The following is a 22452-nucleotide window of genomic DNA, read 5'->3' on the forward strand; positions in this document are numbered from 1 at the left end:
CCGACGTCGTCGACACTGCTGATGCCCTCGCGACGCGTCGTGTGTAGTATACCGTCTTCATCATGGCCGACGGCGGCGTCGTTCCCCAGCATGCGCCCGCCGTCAAGCCTCCCGCCTCCACAGCGACCATCCCCATTCCGACGCAGAATCCCAAGCGATTGACCGTCGACACCTTCTCGCCCGTCACGCAGTTCGGCAGCTACGAGTACGACAGGATCATCAGGCAGGGACCGGTGCTCAAGCGCACGCGGAGAACCAAGGTGGGTGATTGAGCAATGCGCGTCGAACGGGCGTTGCTCCGTGCTAAGCACAGTGGAGCAGTCTTGGAAGCCCGTCTACATCGTCCTGAGGGCAAACCAACTGTCCATCTACAAAAACGAGAAAGAGAGCAAGCTACGCCATGCGGTCAATCTCTCCGAGCTCACCGCAGTCGCGCGACAAAAGGACCCCAAGCGGCAGAACAAGCATGTCTTTGGCCTCTTCTCGCCCTCGCGAAACTTCCACCTCGAGGCCGCGACAGAGAAGGAGGCCCAGGAATGGGTAGAAGCAATACGACTGCAGGCACGTATGGATCAAAAGGAAGAGGAGATGTACCTTGCCAGCCCGTCTGGTGCGAATGCGAGCTATCGCGGCTTTGAACGGAGCATCGATGCCAATTTGAGCCCATCGGCGAACGACGTTGTGTCTGGATACAGCTCCTCCGACGCAGAGGCTCTCAATACCACTCAAGTCCTGCCACGAACGCGAGATCGAGCGAGCATGAACATGACAAACAATCGCAAATCCTCTGCTATCGAATACTCGGGGGCCGAGCATGGATCGTGCTCCGACTTCTCCGATTGGGGTGGAGGACCGGCTGCACGCATGTCTGCACTTTCGCTGTCACACTCTGAGATACGACCGTCTACCGGCAATACTCAGCAGATCAGTCCTGTCTACGGGCAAGCGCCCGGGCGGCCTTCAATGGGTGTGCGGAATCCAAGCCAGGTGTCCGGCATCAATTTGGGTTCCGAAGAAGGTGTCAAAAAGCAAGCCGTGGCTGATGATCCAGAGCGTGTTATTTACCACGGCTGGATCTATCTACTGAAGTCCAAGTCCGGTGTCCGACAATGGAAGAAAGTCTGGATGGTGCTGCGGCCGAAGCAACTCGCAGTCTACAAAAATGAGGAAGAATACACGGCACTAATCGTCCTGCCCTTCCCAAGCATCATCGACGCTGTCGAGATTGACGACATCTCGAAAACAAAGACTGCATGCATGCAGATCCTCACCGAGGACCGGAATTACCGATTCTGCGCAGTGGACGAAGACAGTCTCGCGAGGCTACTAGGAGCGCTGAAGAGCTTGTTATCAAAGCGGAAAGCGAAGGCTGTGCTTCAGCAGCAACAGCAACCTGTCGCTGCCACCTAGCACTGCTCTCGAGCATTACGACGCCATTGACGGCTTGACGATGACGATACTACAAATACCCCCTACGAATCCGTTTGCGAACATGTCCTATGCTTTGGTGTACACAATTGGCTTGGCGATGGTTATGCCACGCCGTCTACCGCCACCAGGACATTCGCGTTGCTAGAATAGCAGTATAGTTCATAACTGCGAAACCTTGTGTATACCGTTGTCGGTCTCCTGTAGGTTCATGTGCCCGAGCCCGAGCCATTCAAAGGATCTGGCTAGTCTTGGCGAAGATGAATAATGACGTCGCCCAGGGACGAGTATGCTACTTTCAACGCCCGAATGTCCGTTGAGAGCGATGGTTATCGGTGCGAGGTGCGAGGCAGTATTGCGTTGCACACAGTGACTTCACAATGAAACAGTTTCATTGCGTCTATAAGTAGAGTAGGACGCATACTCACAAAGGACATCAACTACTGATCTTGAACATCATTGCATACCCAACATGACAACTACTGGTACCGCTGCACAAGTCCTTGGCATATCCGTGGCTCTTGTAGGAGCTGGTGGTATCGCTGCTCTCAGTCTTTTCGATGTTCCCGAACTCCAAGCACAACCGGCAGATCGATCACTTCCTGCCATCAGATGGTTGTTCTCAAGAGGCTCTCATATCTTTCCGCAAGCTGCTGTGAGTATTTCCCAGACTTCTTGAGAGATTTCGCTCGATCATCAACTAATGAGTTCAAAGGCCCTTTCTGCGGCTGGCTTCGCCTATGCAGCATACGACACCCTTCCGCAACACACTAGATCTCTAAGCCAACTTCTCAAAGGCACAAATCCCAAGACCAACGGCTTTCTAGCAGCTGCCGTATTGGCGATCTCGATTGGGCCATTTACGTCCTACATGTTGTCAAACAATTTTGCACTTGTCGAAAAGAATGAGAAGTTGGGAGGTGCGCGTAGTCAGAAGTCTGCTGAGCAACAACGTCAGCAAGGTCGGCGACCTGGTCAAGGCAGCGCCGAGGATTCCGTCAATAACATACGTGGTGTTGATGAGTTCCGAGATCTGAGCAACCCGATGGCAAAAACTGATTTATCGTCATCTGAGGCAGATGATCGTGAAGTGAGGGAGAGGCTAGGGAAGTTTGGTGGGCAGAATATGGTGCGGGCGGTCTTACTTGGAGGGGGTGGCATTGTAGGGCTCGTTACTGCTTTACTTTAAAGCGGTGGAGAGCGAGCTTATGTGGAGGATCTTAGTGCAAATGGTTTTGGTCGTCAGTGAAAATATGTAAACTATCGTTCATTACACATTCGGCTTGACTACATGTTTTTCTCAAATTAGTATTTCGAGCTATTGAGCAAGCCCGATAATGAAGTCAGCTGCCTGCTGAGCGTACTTCGAGACAGTTGCAGAGTGCACGTCCAAGTCAAGACCGCTTGCGCAAAACGGGTCGTTCTCATCACAGTAAGAAACCAGAACGTTAGCCCACGTGCCAAGCGCTGCCAGACTGCTCTGTCGAGCGAAGATACCACTGCGTGTCGATGTTCCTCGAGAGTATGGTTGACCAACGTTGAATCGTGGGTCGCCAAAGACTGCCACGCCGATAACTGAACATGTCGTTAGTTGTAGCGCGTTAGATAGGTCAGAATAGACTTACTGTTCTGTCTGTACTGCTCAGCAATTGGAGCTGGCTTCCCGGTGCCTCCAGCCAAAGTGTCGGTCATGACATTGCCTCCCTGGCTGTAACCGATCAATGCGATGCGTGAGTTGGGACCGCAGGCAGCCACATAATCCTCAATGCTCTTTTTCGTGTCCTCGATCCCATCAACCACGCTCGTAATGTAGTTGGAGTCGAGGGCGATGATTGTCGCCGGGTAGTCGATGGCATGCGAGTATGAGCCTGCAACTTGTGCTTCCACAAGGTTCGCAACGGGTCCGACAGTGCCCTCGCCCACGGGCTGGTTACTGCCACGAGCAACGAGGATGTACAGACCGTTTCCAGTCGCACAGGTGACTTGTCTCTTCTCCAATGGGGCGGCTTGTGTCAGGGCCACCAGGCTACCCAATGCCAAAGCTGAGATTCGAACCATTGTGGGAGATGTCGTCTCACAAATCGGGACTTGGCTCGAGTGTGAGGTTGAAACGAATGTGAGCAACGAGCGTGGGCGACAGGTGAGTGGCCGGGAAGACGTTGACCGCGTGGAAGAGGCGAAGTCGTTCTTTATGTCTCGGCGCGCGAGTCGTCGGTCTGGGGACCATGCAGATCACCAATCTCACTCATCGTGTCGGCCTATGGAGGTAGTGTAAGACGGAGCCAACGACTTGTTTCAGTGCTCTCAAGGGCACCCATGGCACTCATTGGCCTCAGACGTGGACTGTCGTTCTTCATCGACCTATCGTTGGCGCAGGTAATCTTCTCGTACGCATACCAATCCGCATCGAGTGGCCGGCTGCGTGCATGCCTGGAGAGTGGTCACTCAGAGAGGCAGGTGCCGGGTGGTGTGCACGTCGATCCGTTCAGCAAACCCTGCTTCGCTAGGCTTGGCTTCGCGAGTGGACCAAATAAAGTATGCGACCATAGCTTCTCTGGGATAACACTCCGCTGCACGCTGCAGCTATACCTGTTGTCGGCCGAGAATGAGGGCGCTGTCCATTCACAGCTCGACTCCAACCATGTCGTCCCCAGCGGAGGACATTGCGGGGGAGGTGGTCGAATTTCCTTGGCAGTGGTTGCCACGCCGGCAGAAGCAGTCCGTTGCCAGCATTAAGCGAGCCGACCGACCTCCGACCTCCCGTCACTACTCTCGGAGCGAAATGTGTCCTACAACCACCCGACAAGATCATCAACATTTGAAGGCACACTGGCCATGACCGGCTCAGAACGAGGCTTGGCTTTCCAGGAAGCGGCAAAGCAACTGACATGTTGACAACCAAAGTGAGCGCGGCCGCACAATCGGAAGACAAAAGCTATTTCGCTAGTTGTGCTGGACTGGTATGCAATAATAATCAAAAACATGCAAAGACCGGTTCTCCGCAGGCACTCGCAACAGTCAGCCGAAGTCCGCACGCAAGGACTAAACCCACGCGCACTAATCACAAAATTGATTGCGCCCAACTCAACTTTACTGCAAGGAATCTAGTAATGAAGCAGAACGCCAGACTGTCAATACCAGTTGCCGGGGCTCTGTTGAATTCTAGACCATCGCAAATGAAGGCATTTGCTGACTGATCATCGCGTATATCCGACTGAATCTGCAACACTGTGCGAAAATCGTGCCGCAGGGAGACGGACTCATCCCCTCCAGACGTGATTGATCATCACAATCTATTCACACGTACTGTAATGGAGGGCTCGTGGGCTAATGCTGCAACAGCTCCACAGCTGGGGCTATCTGCAGAGTCGTGCAGCCATATACCAACACCAGCACATTCAGACCCACTAGGCCTCGCAACAAACAACATCCTTTGAGCTAGCACGAGACGAGCGTGAGCTTCCGGAAGAATAGTTTCCAGCCGCGTGTGCCTGCTGCACCTAGGAGAAGTGCGAGAAATTCGTTTTGTCCTGCATGAGAGTCTTGATCGTGCTGCTCCGGGCGCGGGTGCGAGTGCTTTTCAAGGGATCAGATCCTCGGTGTTTGACCACCAATCCAACATTCGGTGTCATCGCTCAGAACGTTCGACAATTCAGAGCATTGTCTGTTATGGTTGTGTCTACTGACACGGCCCCAGCTGCCGTAGGCCACCAGCAGCTTCACATTTATTCACCTCAATTCGTGGGCAAGTCTTCGTTACCCACGTTCGCCATCAGTGAATTCACCCAATCGTTGCCTGTTGTCGTTCCAAATCGCTAAATCCTTTATACAGTGCAGAGGACTGTTGACCCCTCGCAATATATGGCCAAAGTGGACCCGAACTCGTATGCACAAGAGCAGGTCTCATCTGCTTTGAGGCTCATTCAGAGCATACTGCGTACTCCCTCGAGTCTCCATCGAACATCCTTGAGCACTTTGCTACTCGGCCGCCATTCTTCAAATTCCTTGACAAGTTCTTTGACTTCCACTTGAAGCTTTGAATCTCTTTTTACTAGTTCTTCTTCGAGCATACCTCTGACGGCCCACGGTAGGACAAACGGATTCTTCTCCGCTGCACTCGCAAGAGGCGCTGGCTCAAATGCACTCAGGACGGGAGCAATGCCCGGCGGTGCCAAGCTTGAGCTACCCAGTGAGCCGCGGCGCATGTGATTAGCAGCTGCCAAGTTCGTTGGATAGCCCACGTTCGACCCACGACGAGACAGTGCCCCTTCCATGGATTTTCGAGTGTCGGTATTCGCGCGCCTGGAATCACCTTCGAATGCCGCGGGCGAGACATCGCTACTTTCTAACGCGAACTCTATCGCTGTGCAATATACAGCAGGATCATCGTAGACTCTGCTGTGGCCGGCGCCGCTGACTATACTGCCTGCAAGAGGCGCCGAAATCTCTCGTAATAATCCGTGATCGCTAACCCCCAAGTTGCGAAGTTTTGCGGCAAAGATGACGAGGTGTATGAGGAAATTAGAGGTGTGCAATTGTCCATCGACAAATATGGTCCGATTCACGTAGGGATGGCTTAGCGGGGCGTGAAGACTGGATTCCAGACTCACCAATTGATCATCGAGCCCGCCGACATATGTGATCCGGACACCGTGTCGCAGACAAGTGTCCAGAGCGTCAGAATACGCGATAGAGACTTTCGATTTCCTATTAGAGAAATCAAACAGCTCCAACGCGCTTCCTCCGAAAAAGCGTAGATTGTACTCAGGGAATGGACCGAGATTGATGCCAGCCATTGCACAAATTCCTATACGTGTTGCTGGATTCAAGCAGGCCAGGTCCAGTAGCTTTTGCACCAAGAGTGTGGCTACGGGCACTCCTTGCGAATGACAGGCAACCATGATGAAGTCCGCCTGCCGGAGCTCTGTAAGCCAATTCAGGAGCAGCTTCCACAGTGTGTTCACACGGTCACGAACCAGCCCTTCTCCTTCGAGCGCCACTTTTTCGATCTGCACATCTTTGATCTCAGGTTGATGATCTGCGCACCACTGTTTGATTGAAGCTGCAGCAAAGTTGGCAAAACGAATCGAGGTCCCTGTCGGAGCTCCCAACACTCTTTGAACTAAAGCTGCAGGGAAATAGCCATGCACGCCAATAGCAACAGCCCTTCTTACTTTGCGCGGCTGATGCAAGATATGTGGATGCTGTGCAGGCTTCGCAGGTTGTGTCAAATGTAGGGAACTGCCAATATATTGCGTCAGGCGGTTGATATACCCAGGACTACTCTCACCAGGATACGTGTCCCTGAAGGTTGGCAACACGAGGTTTGGCGCAGTCTGCTTCAACTTTCCTCGCTGAACAGGTGCTGGAGAGCCTTCAGGGGTGTCGTTCGGGGTGAAGAATGCGGGAGTCTGCGCTTGCGAGCCTGAGGGTGTAGCCGCTGCCGTTGTGTCGCCTGACACATCCGTCGACTTTTGTTTCCGCCCCCTTCGTAGAAGCGAGTTACCTCGCTTGACCTCGGCCTTCGAATCCCGCTGTTCATTGTATTGCGCTGCCTCGGGATGGCTTTGTGAAGGTGTGTCCGCAACCGCGATCTCACCGACCTGTTTCTGGGTGTCTTCGTTGTTAACATTGGAAGCATCCTGCGGCTTCTCCTTCGACCAGAACGCCCAGCCAGATGACCTAGGTCTGTCCGCATCAGGCTTCTGGTTGGGTCCCTCGCCGGTGTTTATATCCTGCGCGATGCTCTCTGGCTCCGTGGGCACCTGCACGGCTGGCGGAAGCTGCTCTGGTGGATGTGAAGTGGGCTCGCCTTGTTGAACTGGCTTGTTTTCTTCCTGTTTCTGCTGTTCATCTTCTGCAGCGTGTTCTTTCTGTGCTTGCTCTTTCTGCGCCTTGCTCCACAGTCCGAACCAAGATCTTGTCGAGTTGTATCCGACATTAGTGCTCATCTCCTCTGCTCGTACTTCGTTCGAGATATCTTCTGACCCATCGCTTTGATGCACTGTGGAAACGTTTTCCGCAGGTGCTACTTCCGGGGTTTCGGGCAGAGGCGTGTCGCTCGCTTGCTCTATTGCCATCCCGTCAAGTGCAGCCTTGTTCTTACTCTTTGATTGCCCGGCATCACTGCCATCACCATCCGGCCTGGACCACCATCCGAACCAACTGCCGGAGGACGGTCTCATGTTGACTGTTTCCGTCTTCGCATCCTGCTCCGCGGGTTCTGTCTGGGGCTCAGGCGGCAATGGAGCTTCTTCGACTCCAACTACCTTGCTCTCTGTCGGGAGTGGCTTCTCGGGCTGCTTCTCACTGGCTTTGATCTTCTCGTCGGCACCCAAGCTCTTCTTCGATTTCGGCACGCTCGCAGGATCCGGCACAGCATAGACTCTGGTTTCTTCGGCCACCAGCGGAAAACTCTTGCGACTGCTGCCCTTGAAGCTTTTGCTGACGCTTTGACTGGGCCTGCGATTGTTGTCGTCTTTGCTTGATGATTCGGAGGAGACGCCCTGAGCTACGGATATGCTCTCACGGGCGACTTGGGCAGTGGGCGAGGCCTTTGATTTCCACGAGGCAGCCGAATACCAGCTGAGCCGGTTCACGGGGACGTCCTGAGGCGGACGTCTCGCGGGCGACGCACCACTGCCGCTGGAGGCAGATGTCTCGTTCGCATGCATCGGTGCAGCGCTGTGTTTGGCGCCATGCTCTACGCCCGTCGTGTTCTGGGCTGATTGGCCGTGGTTCGCCGGGATAGGCTCCGTGTCGTTATCGCCGCTGCTCAGCTTGCTCTTCTTGCGCGCTGGCGCCATCTGAGACTCGGGAACGCCAGGCGTCGTCGCGCGGATGCGCCTACTGTCGCATTGTTGTTGTTGTTCGGGTGGTGGCGCCAGCGGTGAAGAAGCATCAAGTCAGGTGCACAGCGACACCTCAAAGAGGCATTTTGTGTCTATCGGGCGCGTGCAGGGATGATGACGCGCGAACAGGGAACGCGAGCATGAAATGGCGCGTCGATCACTTTCCTCGCCCGCTCTCGTTGGAAACAGACAGCAGGTGCTCTACTCACACGCGCCAGCCCTGAAATCGCGTCGAGCTGTATTCCCAGACTGGCCTCTGGTTGCAGTCTTGCCGTTGTTCATAACGATTGACATGTTGTGCGCCGCCGATGTTGGCTTATCGGAGCCGCGGCCGAGTGTTGCGAGCGATGACGCCACACATTATTGCATCTTCGTTGCGACACTCTCCATATTACTCCCATACTCTTGTTCGAAAATTATCCCTTAACCAGCCCGAGTTCTTTCTGCACTTATCGGACGAGCTGCACGAGCAGAAAGTGGGGATTGCGGCTCGATAGATGGTAGCAGCAAGGTATGAGATGGTGGGAGGTACTTTGTCAATTTTTGTTTTTGGTTGGGTATCTCATTCTCGAAGCCCAGCATCTGATCATGCTCTCTAGTCTTTCACGTCACGCAAATCCGCCTTTTCTATACTCACGACGCCATCGACGCGCTCTACACTGCCTGAAGGACATTCTCCGCAGCAGTCACAGTGACTGATGGTGCCTCATCCTCCACGAAGATGCTCTTGACAACTCCTCCCTCGACAATGGCTGCGTAGCGTTGGCTTCGGTGGTTGCCGAGCAGACCGGACGCATCGAAATCGAGACCTGCTGCCTTGGTGAACTAGATGCATATCAGCTCTGCCATCGAGGCTCCGTTATGAAGACACTCACATCTCCCTTATCGTCCGCGAGGATGTGGACAAGTGGTGAGTTCCAGTTATTCTTCTCCTTCCATGCCTATGAGATATATGTCAGTAAAATTGTCATAGCCTACTTGGGCGTGAGGTTCTCGTGCTCACCTTGGTTGTGAAAGCGTCGTTCACGGCAACAATGTAGATGCCTGTAACGCCCTTGGCCGCGAATTGCTCTGCCTTCTCAACGTAGCCAGGCACCTGGGAGGAGCATGGAGGAGTGAAGGCACCAGGGACGCCTACAACCACAATCTTTCCGCCAACACCGTGGAGGTTGACAGTTCCCTTCTCTGGGTTATCCTCCTTGAGAGGTCCAACGTCAGGCAGCTTCGAGCCTTGTGTGAGGGCCTTCGCGCCCTTGAGCTTGTTCACGATGCTAGACATTGTGTATGTTGTTGGATCTGAATTATCAATATAAATGACTTTCAATGAAGGATGTAGTGATCTTCGGGTTCAAGTGAACTGGGCGAAAAGAGTTTCGCCGCAATGCCTAATGTTTATAGCCCCTCCATGCTGGGCGGTCGGCGAGTGAAACAGGAGGGGTAGCAACGAGACGCAACACATCTACGCGATGAGATCATACTACGGGTCTAGAACAAAGCGCAAGGCGGAGAAAAGTAAGCACAATACCTTGATGAGATGATGTGCTATCGTGCTCAACATTGTGATTTGGAATCTTTTAGCTCACCGGGGAGATGGAATGCTTAAGCGGAAGCTGTCATGCTCGATGCCGTAATTCAGCCTACGCTTGCCATCCCTGCGTACATGCTCAGAGTCGACCCTCAATGCATGCACAAGCACATTGCCTCCAAATTCTACAGCTTGCCTGTACGGAAGTTGTTGCTGACGAGCATTAAGTAAGCTTACAATCACTAGCATTACTATCCACACTATCCGAACGCTACTTGCAGGCTCGGTCTCCAGCATGCAGAGCGAATTGACGGGGTTCCCACAGACGGCTTACACGGCCTTGCTTCAGTCACGAAAACGGGCCTATTCTCGTGTTAAGACAATTTCCTGGGGCGTCTGGTAGACCCCTTTGGGCGGTACACATCTGCCTAAGCATTGAGACAGTCCACAATACCGCTCGAGGGGCAACGTGCCATTAGTTCGAGTGTCCAAGTACTGGCATATCCTTCAAAAATACGTGCCAGTCACTGCCGATACTCTGTCCCAGCCGCGGAGTTCCTCGTCGTCCATTTGACGTTCAGCTTGCCTCAGCATCGCGGGTTTGAGGCGAGAATGGGCAGACCACGTTCAATGTTCATAAGCGAGGAATACCAACCACGGCCTCGGTCATCTTGAACGTATGTAGCCGCACCTGGCGGCAAACCGATGACTGCTTGTTCACTCATCATCTGCATGCTCGTAAGCAAATGGACTCCTAGCTCTAAGGTTCGGGCCATATCTCTCCAGGACGAATGGAATGGGAGCAAGCAGAAGAGCCAGTCCTGCAATTATGCTTCCTGCAGTTCTCGGGCCAAGTCTCTCAAACATGATGTTGCCAATCAATGGGAAGATGGCTCCTACTACATTCCTTGCGAGTCCAATTCCCGCCAATGCTGATGCAGAATAGACCATGTAGCTCTCCTCGGTATAAATGGCTACCATGAAGATGAGTGTGAAAAAGCTCCAACCAAAGAGCGATGTAGCAAGTATAGGCAGGATCCAGTGCTTTGAGGTCGCAGTCCACGCAAACCAGGCGAGGCTAATGGGCAAAGCGACAGCTGCGACTTTGCCTAGCTGGACGCGAGCTTCAGGATTGTGCCTTACTGCACCTGTTCGGCTTGGCTCTAGTAGAGCACTCGCTTCTGATTCGCCTGAACTCCCTGAGCCAGTTGAATATGTCTGACCCACTTGTATTGACTTCTGGTAGTAACGCTCTTGCCATATTCCTGTCACAGGGCCAAGGCTTATGCCGACAATGAAGCCCGTGAAGCAGAGTCCGACGCCCAAGGTGTCGAATCCGTAACCGCGTTCTCCGAAGACCAGGCCAAAAGCGCCATTAAACAGAAAGCTTATGCCGTAGAGGAATCCGTTATAAAGCGCGCCAAATATAACGATGGTCTCAGTAGATAAAAATCGAAAGGGTCGCGCAAGTGTTACTGTGAACAGAGTCTTCAGAGACCTTGCCTGTGCTTCGTCCGGAATAGCCTTGCCATGTCTTCTCGCCCGCCTCCGCAGCAGTACGGAGTGACGTGTCTCGTTCCCGAAGGGCACCAGAACGACCAAAAGCTGAGCCCAGAGGACTGCACAGATGCCAAAGAGCGTCCAGAGAACAGCCCTCCAGCCGTGCGATTGTGCGACCAAAGACATCAGGAAAAAGCCCATAGGGCTTCCACACACTGCAGCCCACAGGAATATGTTCATCGCCGGTCCAACATCATTCTTGGAGAACAAGTCCGCAATGCTTCCACCAAAGTTCGCAATCGTCACGCTTGCAAAGAGCCCTGAGAAGAAGCGTAGCACGAAGAAACCAGGTACATTGTCTATAGCTGCCGACAGAGCGAGACAAATTAGAAAAATGCCGTACGGTATCAGATAAAGGGCCGTTCGTCCATAGTACTCTGAGAGTGGAGCGATAAACATGGGCCCGAAAGCAAGCCCAAGAACGAAGATGGAAAGTCCTATGCCAGCAATTTCGCTGCTCAATCCGAAATGGGCAGCAAAGTCGCCGCTGGCTGGACTGAAGCCGCTCGCACCGAACGAAACTGTCAGGTCGACAAGACCAATGCTCGCGACAATCGTCCATTTCCTGAAGGCTGACCAGTTCCGTGGATTCTGGGCGTCTCCAGGTAGGAACTTCGCTATGTTGTGATCATCGTGCTCGGGAGCAGGCAGTCCGCTGTGCTGTGTCATAATACCGAGCTGTGACATAGCTCTGCAGCTTTGGAGGAAGCATCGCGCGGACAGTGCTATATATTCTGAAACCTATGTCTCGTGGTCTTTGCGGTGACGTGCTGCAGCTAAACGTCGGTAGTGAAGCTGTGCAGCCAATGGAGAAGGAGCGGAGTGAGATTCGCTAAACCCGGTCGGAGCCCTGATTTTTCTTGTGGCTGGTCTGTTCCTCACAAGTCGCAGCGACATCGACGCCGTCTCGAGCGGCTCTTCACACAACTCGCCGCAGCTATGGCGATTCAAAAGAAGCACGCCAAGGCGCGTCTGGACAAATACTATTACCTGGCGAAGGAGAAAGGCTACCGCTCCCGTGCGGCGTTCAAGCTGATTCAACTGAACAAAAAGTTTTCATTCCTGCAAAACTCGAAATGTCTAATCGATCTGTGCGCGGCACCCGGAGGATGGCTGCAAGTTGCAGCAGAGATCATGCCACAGAAGAGCTTGATTGTGGGTGTGGATCTGAGTCCGATCAAGCCCATTCCCAAAACCATCACGTTCCAGAGCGACATCACCACCGATAAATGCCGAGCGACGATCCGAGGACATTTGAAGACGTGGAAAGCAGATTGTGTAATTCACGATGGTGCGCCAAATGTCGGAACAGCTTGGGTGCAGGATGCTTTCAGCCAGAACGAGCTCGTGCTCAGTTCGCTGAAATTGGCCACCGAATTCCTTGCGCCGAATGGAGCTTTTGTAACGAAGGTCTTCCGTAGCAAGGATAGTGCCAAACTGGAGTGGATCTTCAAGCAGTTGTTTGCGAAAGTGGAGCAGACAAAACCACCCAGCAGTAGAAATGTGTCTGCAGAGACGTTCTACGTGTGTCGAGGGTACAAAGCGCCGAAGCACCTGGACCCCAAATTCTTGGACCCTCATTATGCGTTCATGGATGTCAAGGAGAAGAGCGAGAGTGCAGAGGCAAAAGTCTTCAACCCAGAGAAGAAGAAAAGGAAAAGAGAAGGTTACGAGGAGGGAGACTGGACACAATTCCACGAGGCCGCTGCATATGAATTTGTGCAGTCGCAGGATCCGATTGAAATGCTGGGCACGCTCAACAGGATACACTTCCAACAGGACGGTGAGAATAGCATTGCGCAAGCCGCTTTGGACAAGATGCCCGAGACCTCAGAGGAGGTGCGAAGGAATTGTTCGGATCTCAAAGTGCTGGGGCGCGCAGATTTCAAGCTGTTGCTGCGCTGGAGATTGAAGGCACGAGAGCGCTTCGGCTTGAAAGAGAAGAAGACGGACCACACAAAGGCTGCTCCATCGCAAGACAAGGCCGAAGGTGAAGAAGGAGAAGAGGTGGCAGTAGTAGAGTCGATGGATGAAGAAATGCGACTCCGGGAAGAGATGCAAGCGTTGAAGGAGCAGCAAGATAAACACAAGAAGAAGGAAAGGAGACGAGAGAACGAAAAGAAACAGCGGGAGATCGTTCGAATGCAGATGGGTATGACTACGCCTTCAGAAATTGGTATCGAGGCTGGTTTGCAAGGTGGGGATGCCGTCTTCCAGCTGAGAGACGCGGATAAAGATCCTTCGATACGCCGACAAATAGTCAAGGGCCGCATGACTGCTCTTGTGGAACCTGAGAAACCGCAAGAAGAGCCGAGTGAAGATGAAGATTCAGACGAGGACGGAGACAGACTGGAAAGGGAGCTGGACAACATGTACCAGCAGTACCAAGAAAAACTGGAGGATCGCGACACCAAAGCTCGCGCAAAGCGTGCACGAAAAGCCGCCGGCAAAGACCGAGAAGACGCTTTTGAGGGCTTTGACGACGACGAGGAAGCTGCGGACAGCGATGCCAGCGAGGACTATGCGATGGTGCAGGATGAGGATAATTCTGACTGGAGCGACGAAGAAAACGAAGGACTTACAACAGACCTACGTTCAAAACAGAAAGAGGGTGCGTTGAGCAGTCGGGCAGCGTCATTCTTCCAGCAGGATGTCTTTAGCGGTATCGACGGCCTCGATGGTCTTGACGAGGAGGACGATGAAGAAGATGATGCGGATAAGGCACGCGATAGCGGCATCGATGTCGATTCGCCAGAAATTGGTGCTACCGCGGAAGATGCTGCAATGGAGCTATCTGGTTCAGAAGACGGCGAGGACGAGGAAGCATCAGGTTCCGAGATCGAAGAGGTGGCTGGCGAGGACGAAGACGATGACTGGGAAGAAGGCACCACGCGCGCATCGTCGAGAGACGATCATCGAACAAATATCCAAATCAGCACCGCAGAAGCTATGACTCTCGCGCATCAGCTTGCCACCGGAAAGGTCACGAAGCAGCAGCTCCTGGATGACAATTTCAACAAGTACTCCTTGCGCGATGTGGATGGCCTGCCGGAATGGTTTCTCGATGATGAGAACAAACATGCACGACCCCAACGTCCGGTGACAAAAGAGGCCGCTGCCGCTATCAAGGAGAAGATGCGAGCCGTCAATGCACGTCCGATCAAGAAAGTTCGTGAGGCCAAGGCACGCAAGACCCTTCGAGCCGCGAGGCGCCTCGAGAAGCTCAAGAAGAAGTCAGAGGGTCTCGCTGAAGACGGCGAGGGCACTGAGCGTGACAAGGCCAACCAGATTAGCAAGCTCATGGCCAAGGCCAGCAAATCTGGGAAGAAGAAGCAGCCAGTGAAGGTCATCCGAGCTGGCGGCCACAACAAGGGCCAAGGCAGACCGAGAGGTGTGAAGGGCAAGTATAAGATGGTTGATCCACGTCTGAAGAAGGACGTGAGGGGTCTGAAGAGGGCCGAGAAGAAGCAGAAGAAGAAGTAATCTTTAGATAGACAGTTGAGCCATTCTATATCAAAAAGTACAGGCCGCCAGCCTACAGAGGCGCAAGTTGCACCCTCGACAAGCCCGCTTTGAGCATTCAGACCAACATAGCAGAAAAATTCTATACGGAGACATTGGGTTGTTTTAAGAAGAATCTGTGCCGATTCATGTTGTAGCAGAGCTGGGATCGAGTTGCTGTGGTATCAAATCTATTATCGTACAAGACCGGCGCCTGGCTATGCATCGCCACCTTTTTGTCTTTCCGATCCTCCGTAAACGTACAGCAAATACAGTCGTCGAAGGTGAAGCAGCCTCTGTCGGCTGTGTAGCTGTACATGTCATCTTACATTTTCTTCTCTCCATGCCCGCATGTTGCAGGCATTTCACCTCCCCACAAGCACCTCGAGACCATCTGCTCGGCTCATTAAGCAAGTCTCATACCTGCCACTGTTTACAAGACACGAGTAATCAGGCCTGTGGCGACGGTGCGGCCACCCTCGCGCACGTTGAAGCGCTGTCCTTGTTCGAGAGCCAGAGGCTTATTGATCTCACATACCATCTCGACGTTGTCACCTGGCATGACCATCTTGTTCTCAGCGAGTTGCTCTGAGCCCTCTGGCCAAGTAAGTGTGGCAGCCTCGTCAGCTGTTCGGAGGAAGAGCTGAGGCTTGTAGTTGTTTTGGAAACCGGTGTGACGACCACCCTCCTCCTTGGTCAGAACGTATAACGATGTCAAGAACTTCTTGTGTGCCTTCTGCGAGCCTGGGACCGCAATGACCATACCACGCTGGACGTCCTCACGCTTGATACCACGCAGAAGCAGACCAGAGTTGTCACCGGCCTGTGACTGCTCGCACGACTTCTTGAAGGTCTCAATATCGGTGACCTTGGTCTTGATTGGAACAGCATTCTTTCCGACAAGCTCCACCTCGGAATCCCTCTTGAGCACACCACGCTCTACACGGCCCGATGCAACGGTACCACGTCCTGGGATAGAGAAGACATCCTCGACTGACATCAGGAAGGGCTTGTCCAGGTCACGCTCTGGAGTTGGGATCCAGCTGTCGACGTGCTCGAGGAGCTCATCGATCTTCTCCTCTCCAATGTCCTTTTGACGACCCTCCAACGAGCAGAGAGCAGAACCCATGACGATCGGTGTCTCATCACCCTCGAAGCCATACGAGGACAGAAGCTCACGCATCTCCATCTCGACGAGCTCCAACATTTCCTTGTCCTCAACCGCATCGACCTTGTTCACGAACACAACAATTCTTTGCACACCGACCTGGCGCGCAAGGAGCAAGTGCTCTCTCGTCTGTGGCATTTGTCCATCTGAAGCAGCAACAACAATGATGGCGCCATCCATGGACGCAGCACCAGTAATCATGTTCTTGATGTAATCGGCGTGACCAGGACAATCGACGTGGGCGTAGTGGCGGTTGTCGGTTTGGTACTCGATGTGGGCGGTCGAAATGGTGATACCACGCTTTCGCTCTTCCGGCGCCTTGTCGATAGCGCCATACTCGAGGAACTTGGCGTAGCCCTTTTCTGCTTGTCGCTTCGTAATGGCTGCTGTGAGAGTGGTCTGTATATCGTGATCAGTATATCGATCAATTGGACCGGCTGGCTTCATAATCCATCGCGGCTCCCGCTCCCGTCTCCTCGTGTATGGCGTACCTTTCCGTGATCGACGTGACCGATGGTGCCGATGTTGACGTGCGGCTTGCTGCGCTCAAAGACTGTGGCATATCCTCGCACGAACTGCTGCTGACCCCTGGTGTTGAGAGCGCTCTGGATGGGGTTGGCATTGACTCGCAGTGCGCGCGACGTGCGCAGGAACTTGGTAGCGAAAGAAGACATGATGAGACGCGGACCCGACGCACCGAGAAAGGGAAAACAAGACAAGCGCTGAAGCGGCGAGATGGAAGACGAGGTGTAATGGATGGTCGATGCGCCAGACGAAATCTTTCGTTGAAGCCTGAGGCACACACGCTACTCGTCCCCACAAAGCTGTCTCTCCCCCGTCTTCGCCGCTGGCGGCCCTGCGGAGCACCAGAACCTACTCGCCTTTGCTTCGCCATTGAGCCTCGGGTACCAATCGAAATTTCGAGGAACAGAAGACTCTCAACATACACGTTGGCACGGCGGACTCACTGGCACAAGATTCCCAATTGTCCCAGCAGCGGTGTTCTTCGGACTCCTCAGCCGAGGTCTCTGCATTCACACAGATGAAGCTAGAGTAGCTTTACGAAGACCTTATCTTACTCGGACTGCCTACACCACAGCCATCCCAATGCTGTTCCACAAATCTTGCACGAGGTTGGCAACCGCACGTCCTGCAACCATGCCTCTACGCGCGAAGATCCTGAGCCCGGCCATGCAGCAGAGTGCTGCGCGATCAGTACGTCATTTCATGGCGGCAGTTCGACATTGGCGACTGACTGACCCCAGCGACCATAGTTCACGACTGTTTCCGGAATCAAAGAGCAGCCCGGCGATGAACCTAACGATGTCCTCTTTAGCAGTCAGGGTGGTGTACGGAGCATCACGCTCAACCGGCCCAAGAAGCTGAACTCGCTCAACGGCAGCATGGCTCGCAAGATCATACCCCGTTTGCAGGAGTGGAGCAAGAGCGAATTGGCAAATGTGATTACCATCAAAGGCGAAGGGCGCGCTTTCTGCGCTGGAGGTGACGTTGCTTGGCTGGCACAGAGGAATAAGCAGGGGACTGAAGGACAACAAGAGAGCAAGGACTACTTCGCCTTGGAATACAAGCTGGATCACCTCATCTCAACTTACACAAAACCATATGTCGCCCTCATCGACGGAATCACAATGGGAGGAGGCGTTGGTCTCTCCTTGCACGCTCCGTTCCGGATAGCGACAGAGAATACCGTCTTTGCCATGCCAGAGACCAATATTGGTTTCTTCCCAGATGTTGGAGCATCCTTCTTCCTGCCACGAATGGATGGTGAGCTTGGGAAATACTTCGCTTTGACCTCCGAGCAGATCAAGGGACCCAACGTCTTCTACGCCGGTATCGCGACACATTACCTACACTCCTCTTCTATACCTGACCTGGAGGCACGCCTGGCCGAGTTGCAATTCAAGGACTACGACGACCTCAAACGCAGATACCGGGCCGTCAATTCAACAATAGAAGAGTTTGCTACTGGCCTGCCACACGACCAGCCCATTTCGGCACCCGTCGGTGGTAACATTCGAGCCGCAATCGATTATGTTTTCCAGCCTGCGCACAATATCTCAGGGATCCTCGATGCTCTCACAGGTCTTGCTGAGATGTCGCCTGGCGTCCGTGGGTACCCGGAAGTCAACGAGTGGGCGGAGAAAACCCGCAAGGCTATCCTGCAGCGCTCGCCTACGTCAGTCAAAGTTTCGCTCCAGCAGCTGGATCGAGGGCGCCAGTGGTCCATTGGCGAAACTTTTCGTCGTGAACATGCCATTGCATCTCGCTTTATGGAGCATCCCGATTTTGTGGAAGGCGTGACAGCTCTGCTTGTCGATAAGCCCAAAAGAACACCCAAGTGGTCTCCTGGGTCGCTCGAAAAGGTGTCGGACGCTGATGTTGACAGCTTCTTCAGCTATCAGTCGCAATTCGATCTTCTGGGCACAGAAGCTGGTAGCACGGGCGAGGACTACAAAGAGTACCCGCATGCCTGGATTGGCCTGCCGACGGAAATTGAGGTCCAAACTATGGTGCGAGGATATACGCGCGAGCAGATTATCGAGGAGTGTCTGAGGAGGTTCAACGGAAAGCAGGGTGTGAAGGAGAAGGTCAACGAAATCCTGGATCGCAAAACGAGTGTCGACGAGAAAACAGGAAAGCTGGCCTGGTCTCAATAGAGCGCTGAATGCAATTCGTGTGAGACGCTCCATAGATGTACCAAAAAGTGTGCGCAAGAAGCAAGACATTCTGCAGTTCACACTGAAGAGGAAAGGCACCATATCGAGCAGGAAACTTGCTCTTTCGAGCGTCTCATTGGCAGTCTGCCGATTGAAGTAAATATGTCTATGCTTCCCCTCAGAATCTAGACATTTCTTAAGCGTCCATCATGGTATCGTCGCCTCCGTCAGCCATTGTCTCGTCAGCCACCACGCCTCGCCCTCTGCCCTCAAGCAGCTCCCTCCTAACTTCAGGACCGATCTGCTTGTGGCCTCTTACCAACAGCAGGTCGAGCAGAGCTTCTCGCTGATCTTCTGTGATCTCGTTCTTGTAGCGTTGTGCGAAAGCAAGCAAAGACTGATGCCACAATACGGGGAGCTTTGGATCTCCTGCGCCTTTCTTCCCAGGAAAGCCTTGCATCGTTCCTTCCATGCTCACATCATCTCCTCCTTGATCCTGCATCTGTCGGAAACGTAGGAAGTGAAAGACAAGTGCATCGACCACGCGGTACGGCAGCGCGTACTTCTTCTCCAAAAGTGTGCGAATGAAGATGTTGCATGCGCCGGCTGATTCGACGTCATGCATCATCTGATCAGCAGCAATTTCGCATAGTCGATAAAGAGCTGTCGCGGAGTGCAGCACTGGTATCGAAACACGCGAAAGGACTGATGCGATAATGCGAGCCTCTCGTAGCGTGCATGTCCCGGAACCGACCAGGGGAAATAGCAGTCCTCGGAAGAAGGCCGCGGGCTTGTACAGTGCCTTTTTCATGGCTTTGTGCAGGTGTACATTCAATTCCCTCGTCTCGCGGATGTCTTCTCGTACTCTCGGTAATAGGATATCCTGGCAGAATGCCTGGGCGACTGCTGGCCTAGAGGATGTGAATATCCTTGTTGCTTCGTATACGGCGTTCGGTGTCCAGCTGTCAGGCCGTGTGATGTCCAGAAGGATGTCCCACTGTGGTAGTGTAGGAAGAACTTTGAATGGTTTGGGCAGCTTGCCACTTTTGTATCTTGACAGCAGTAGGCCGACTTGTGTATACACCTCCACCACTTTCGCATCCAGCTCAACTGCATCTTCTGGTGCGCCGCCGCCTTGTATTCGCTGTGGTTCTTGTCCTTGGCCGTGGCCTCCTTGCTGAGCCGCTTCATGCGCTGCAATCTTTTCCAGGATGAGATTGGAGAGATAGTCGGGTCCTTTGGGCTCTCCATCCTCATCGTCGTCCTCTCCATCGCCTGGGCCATCGAACAACTTAGATGGATCCACACCACCACCCATGAGTCTGTTCCAAGTTTCGTTGTCTTCAGGATCAATCTCTACTTCCTCGACCTCCTCATCCTCCGACGCCCATGCCTCTTCCTGGTCATAGTCCCCAATCTCTGCCCCGCCTTCCTCGTCTTCGCCCTCTTCGTCTCGGAATGTGAATGCCGGATTGGCTACCGGAGGCCGTTGTGCTTGTCGCTCTGCTTCGTCCTCATCTGCGAGATCTTGACCGAGGTCGAGAATTCGCCGCGACGACTTGCTGTCCACATATCCTTCCTGGCTGTTTCCCTCACGTGTACTCTTCCGCTTCTTGCTGGTCTTTTGCTTAAGTGGAGCTGTTGGCGAATATTCTTCACTTAATGGATTGTGTCGTCTCTCCTGTCGGGAAGACGACGTAGGGCGTGCAGCTTTCGGCATTGTGTGTAGGTGTGTTCAATTATGCGACGCTCGACGTCGGCTCTCAAAAAAGTTCTACCACCGACACGACCCTTCGAAATCTTGGCCGACTGACCAGGATCGACACGTGGGGTCGGCCCGACGTGGACCCGTCGCGGCAGGGACGCTCGCACGCGAAAGTGCAAGCGCGTCAAGCTCGCAGCAATTGTCTGCGGGAAACACTTCACCTCATCTGCAGCAAACCACAACATGGCCGAGATGAACGGAGTCCCACCGCTGCAGGCGGTCATCGATCAGAATGCGCCCAGCGCTCCGTCGCCTCTCAATCCTGCCACGCTTTCCCGCCAGGCATCGCGAACGCCCGCACCACCGATTCAGCGAGAGCAACGAGAAAAGAAGGAGTCGCTGAAGAAACGCGAAAGTATGGGCACATTTGACGACAAGAAACCGACATCGAGCTCAATGGGGAAACGAAAAGCCAGCGCGCAACACACGTATCCCTCGCCAATGCGCTTTAGCGTACCTCCGCCCAAAGCAGAGGCATTCGAGGAGCCTAAGGAGGATTCGATGATCTCACATGAGCCATTCCCTCTGACCATGCCGGGAAGCGAGCGTCAGCTGTACAAGCCGATCGATTTGGCGGAGAACAAGAGAGGGTACCGATACTCGCGCGCCATTGCAGACCCACAGTTTCCACACAAACAGTACTATCGTTCGACTTCTCCTCCACCACATTACGCACGACTGAGCTTCGAAGATGCTGACAAGTGGATGCATTTCACGACAAATGCATTGATCACAACGAATGAGAAGGGCTGGCGGATGGTGAGGTCTAATGTGTGTGCGAGAGAAGGCACGCTGTACTACGAGATCAAGGTCCACCGAGGTGTGCCCAAAGAAGGACCAGATCCAGATGCAAATGGACCAGAACCACACGTACGCTTTGGATGGGCGAGACGGGAAGCTCCATTGGATGCGCCGGTGGGCTTTGACGGCTACAGCTACGGCATCACAGACATAAGATTCGAGACCATGCATCGCAGCCGACCAGGAAAGTTCTACAATGCTAAGAAGATCAAGTCAAAGACAGCAAAGAATGCCCCGACACCTGTTGTACTTGCACCGGAAGATCAGCACGTCAAGGAGGGAGACGTGATCGGCGTTGAGATCCAGCTTCCTTCTCTTTCGCTGCATCGCAAGGTGGTGGACGGTATCTACAATCATGCCGTAGACTCGGGAGACGGGTTTGACCAGGGTTCGCATCAGGACGCAGATACGCAGCCAATGGACATCATTCGAGATCGGATACCCGTTGCATACAAAGGCAATAGCTATTTCGAAGTGCTCGACCATGTCACCTCAAAACCGATGGAGATCTACGCCGATAGAACGACGAACCTGAACCATCTGCCCACCACAGGACCGAGCTCGAATAAGGAGAGCATCAAGACAGCGCCAAACCCACACAACGAATATCCTGCGCTGCGAACATTACCGCACAGTGCCATGAGAGTGTACAAGAACGGCAAGTTGATCGGCACTGCATTTGAAAATCTCCTTGCGTTCCTCCCGCCAGCTAGTGCGCCTAGTAAGACGATGGGTGCGCGAGAAGGATTCGATGACGGCCTGGTAGGATATTTCCCGGCCGTTTCCTGCTTCTTTGGCGGTATTGTAGAAGTGAACTTTGGCGACGCACCTAATGGGTTCTGGGCACCGCCTGCGCATCTTCGAAACACGAAGGACGTGGGGCAGGGACCGGCACAGGGGCCCGATCATGCCATGCCAGACGCGGGCGCGGACGGCAGTGGACACAAGAATGGCTGGAATCCTGGCAGGCAGCTGAGAGGGATCGGTGAAAGATACAAAGAGCAAGTTGCCGAGGACATCCTGTGGGATATCATCGACGAAGCAGACTTCTTTGTGCAGGATGGTGGTTTCGAAGGTACCGTAGGGAGTGGAGCTACCGGCGATGAGAGGGCGACCGTGAAAGGAAGTCGGCTGAAAGAGGAGGATTGAAAGTATACCCACCATAGCTGGGGTAC

The 22452-nt window shown here is 53.6% G+C and overlaps 11 protein-coding genes across 11 annotated transcripts; 5 read left to right on the forward strand and 6 right to left on the reverse strand.

Annotated features, from left to right (window-relative positions):
* Positions 1-62: 62 nt before the first annotated feature.
* Positions 63-1410, forward strand: RHO25_004537 (uncharacterized protein; the record flags this gene model as incomplete). Its single annotated transcript, XM_023595458.2, has 2 exons — positions 63-260; positions 322-1410. The coding sequence occupies 2 exons, from the start codon at positions 63-65 to the stop codon at positions 1408-1410; spliced, it is 1287 nt and encodes a 428-aa protein (XP_023457913.1).
* Positions 1411-1900: 490 nt separating this feature from the next.
* RHO25_004538 (uncharacterized protein) lies at positions 1901-2617 on the forward strand (the record flags this gene model as incomplete). The annotated part of the gene is made up of 2 exons (XM_023595459.2): positions 1901-2083; positions 2144-2617. The coding sequence occupies 2 exons, from the start codon at positions 1901-1903 to the stop codon at positions 2615-2617; spliced, it is 657 nt and encodes a 218-aa protein (XP_023457914.1).
* A 129-nt stretch (positions 2618-2746) lies between these two features.
* On the reverse strand, positions 2747-3486 carry RHO25_004539 (uncharacterized protein; the record flags this gene model as incomplete). Its single annotated transcript, XM_023595460.2, has 2 exons — positions 2747-3003; positions 3054-3486. The coding sequence occupies 2 exons, from the start codon at positions 3484-3486 to the stop codon at positions 2747-2749; spliced, it is 690 nt and encodes a 229-aa protein (XP_023457052.1).
* A 1865-nt stretch (positions 3487-5351) lies between these two features.
* Positions 5352-8234, reverse strand: RHO25_004540 (uncharacterized protein; the record flags this gene model as incomplete). The annotated part of the gene is made up of 1 exon (XM_023595461.2): positions 5352-8234. The coding sequence occupies one exon, from the start codon at positions 8232-8234 to the stop codon at positions 5352-5354; it is 2883 nt and encodes a 960-aa protein (XP_023457051.1).
* Positions 8235-8933: 699 nt separating this feature from the next.
* RHO25_004541 (uncharacterized protein) lies at positions 8934-9558 on the reverse strand (the record flags this gene model as incomplete). Its single annotated transcript, XM_023595462.2, has 3 exons — positions 8934-9104; positions 9155-9220; positions 9283-9558. 3 exons carry the CDS (start codon positions 9556-9558, stop codon positions 8934-8936), a joined length of 513 nt encoding a protein of 170 aa, XP_023457054.1.
* A 963-nt stretch (positions 9559-10521) lies between these two features.
* On the reverse strand, positions 10522-12051 carry RHO25_004542 (uncharacterized protein; the record flags this gene model as incomplete). Its single annotated transcript, XM_023595463.2, has 1 exon — positions 10522-12051. One exon carries the CDS (start codon positions 12049-12051, stop codon positions 10522-10524), a length of 1530 nt encoding a protein of 509 aa, XP_023457053.1.
* Positions 12052-12303: 252 nt separating this feature from the next.
* RHO25_004543 (uncharacterized protein) lies at positions 12304-14847 on the forward strand (the record flags this gene model as incomplete). The annotated part of the gene is made up of 1 exon (XM_023595464.2): positions 12304-14847. One exon carries the CDS (start codon positions 12304-12306, stop codon positions 14845-14847), a length of 2544 nt encoding a protein of 847 aa, XP_023457056.1.
* A 451-nt stretch (positions 14848-15298) lies between these two features.
* TUF1 (translation elongation factor Tu) lies at positions 15299-16707 on the reverse strand (the record flags this gene model as incomplete). Its single annotated transcript, XM_023595465.2, has 2 exons — positions 15299-16432; positions 16525-16707. The coding sequence occupies 2 exons, from the start codon at positions 16705-16707 to the stop codon at positions 15299-15301; spliced, it is 1317 nt and encodes a 438-aa protein (XP_023457055.1).
* Positions 16708-17191: 484 nt separating this feature from the next.
* Positions 17192-18711, forward strand: RHO25_004545 (mitochondrial 37S ribosomal protein mS47; the record flags this gene model as incomplete). Its single annotated transcript, XM_023595466.2, has 2 exons — positions 17192-17248; positions 17308-18711. 2 exons carry the CDS (start codon positions 17192-17194, stop codon positions 18709-18711), a joined length of 1461 nt encoding a protein of 486 aa, XP_023457058.2.
* A 196-nt stretch (positions 18712-18907) lies between these two features.
* RHO25_004546 (uncharacterized protein) lies at positions 18908-20431 on the reverse strand (the record flags this gene model as incomplete). Its single annotated transcript, XM_023595467.2, has 1 exon — positions 18908-20431. One exon carries the CDS (start codon positions 20429-20431, stop codon positions 18908-18910), a length of 1524 nt encoding a protein of 507 aa, XP_023457057.1.
* Positions 20432-20659: 228 nt separating this feature from the next.
* Positions 20660-22426, forward strand: RHO25_004547 (uncharacterized protein; the record flags this gene model as incomplete). The annotated part of the gene is made up of 1 exon (XM_023595468.2): positions 20660-22426. One exon carries the CDS (start codon positions 20660-20662, stop codon positions 22424-22426), a length of 1767 nt encoding a protein of 588 aa, XP_023457060.1.
* Positions 22427-22452: the final 26 nt, after the last annotated feature.

Source organism: Cercospora beticola, chromosome 3 (genome assembly GCF_033473495.1).
Source record: "Cercospora beticola chromosome 3, complete sequence".
Lineage (NCBI taxonomy): Eukaryota > Fungi > Ascomycota > Dothideomycetes > Mycosphaerellales > Mycosphaerellaceae > Cercospora > Cercospora beticola.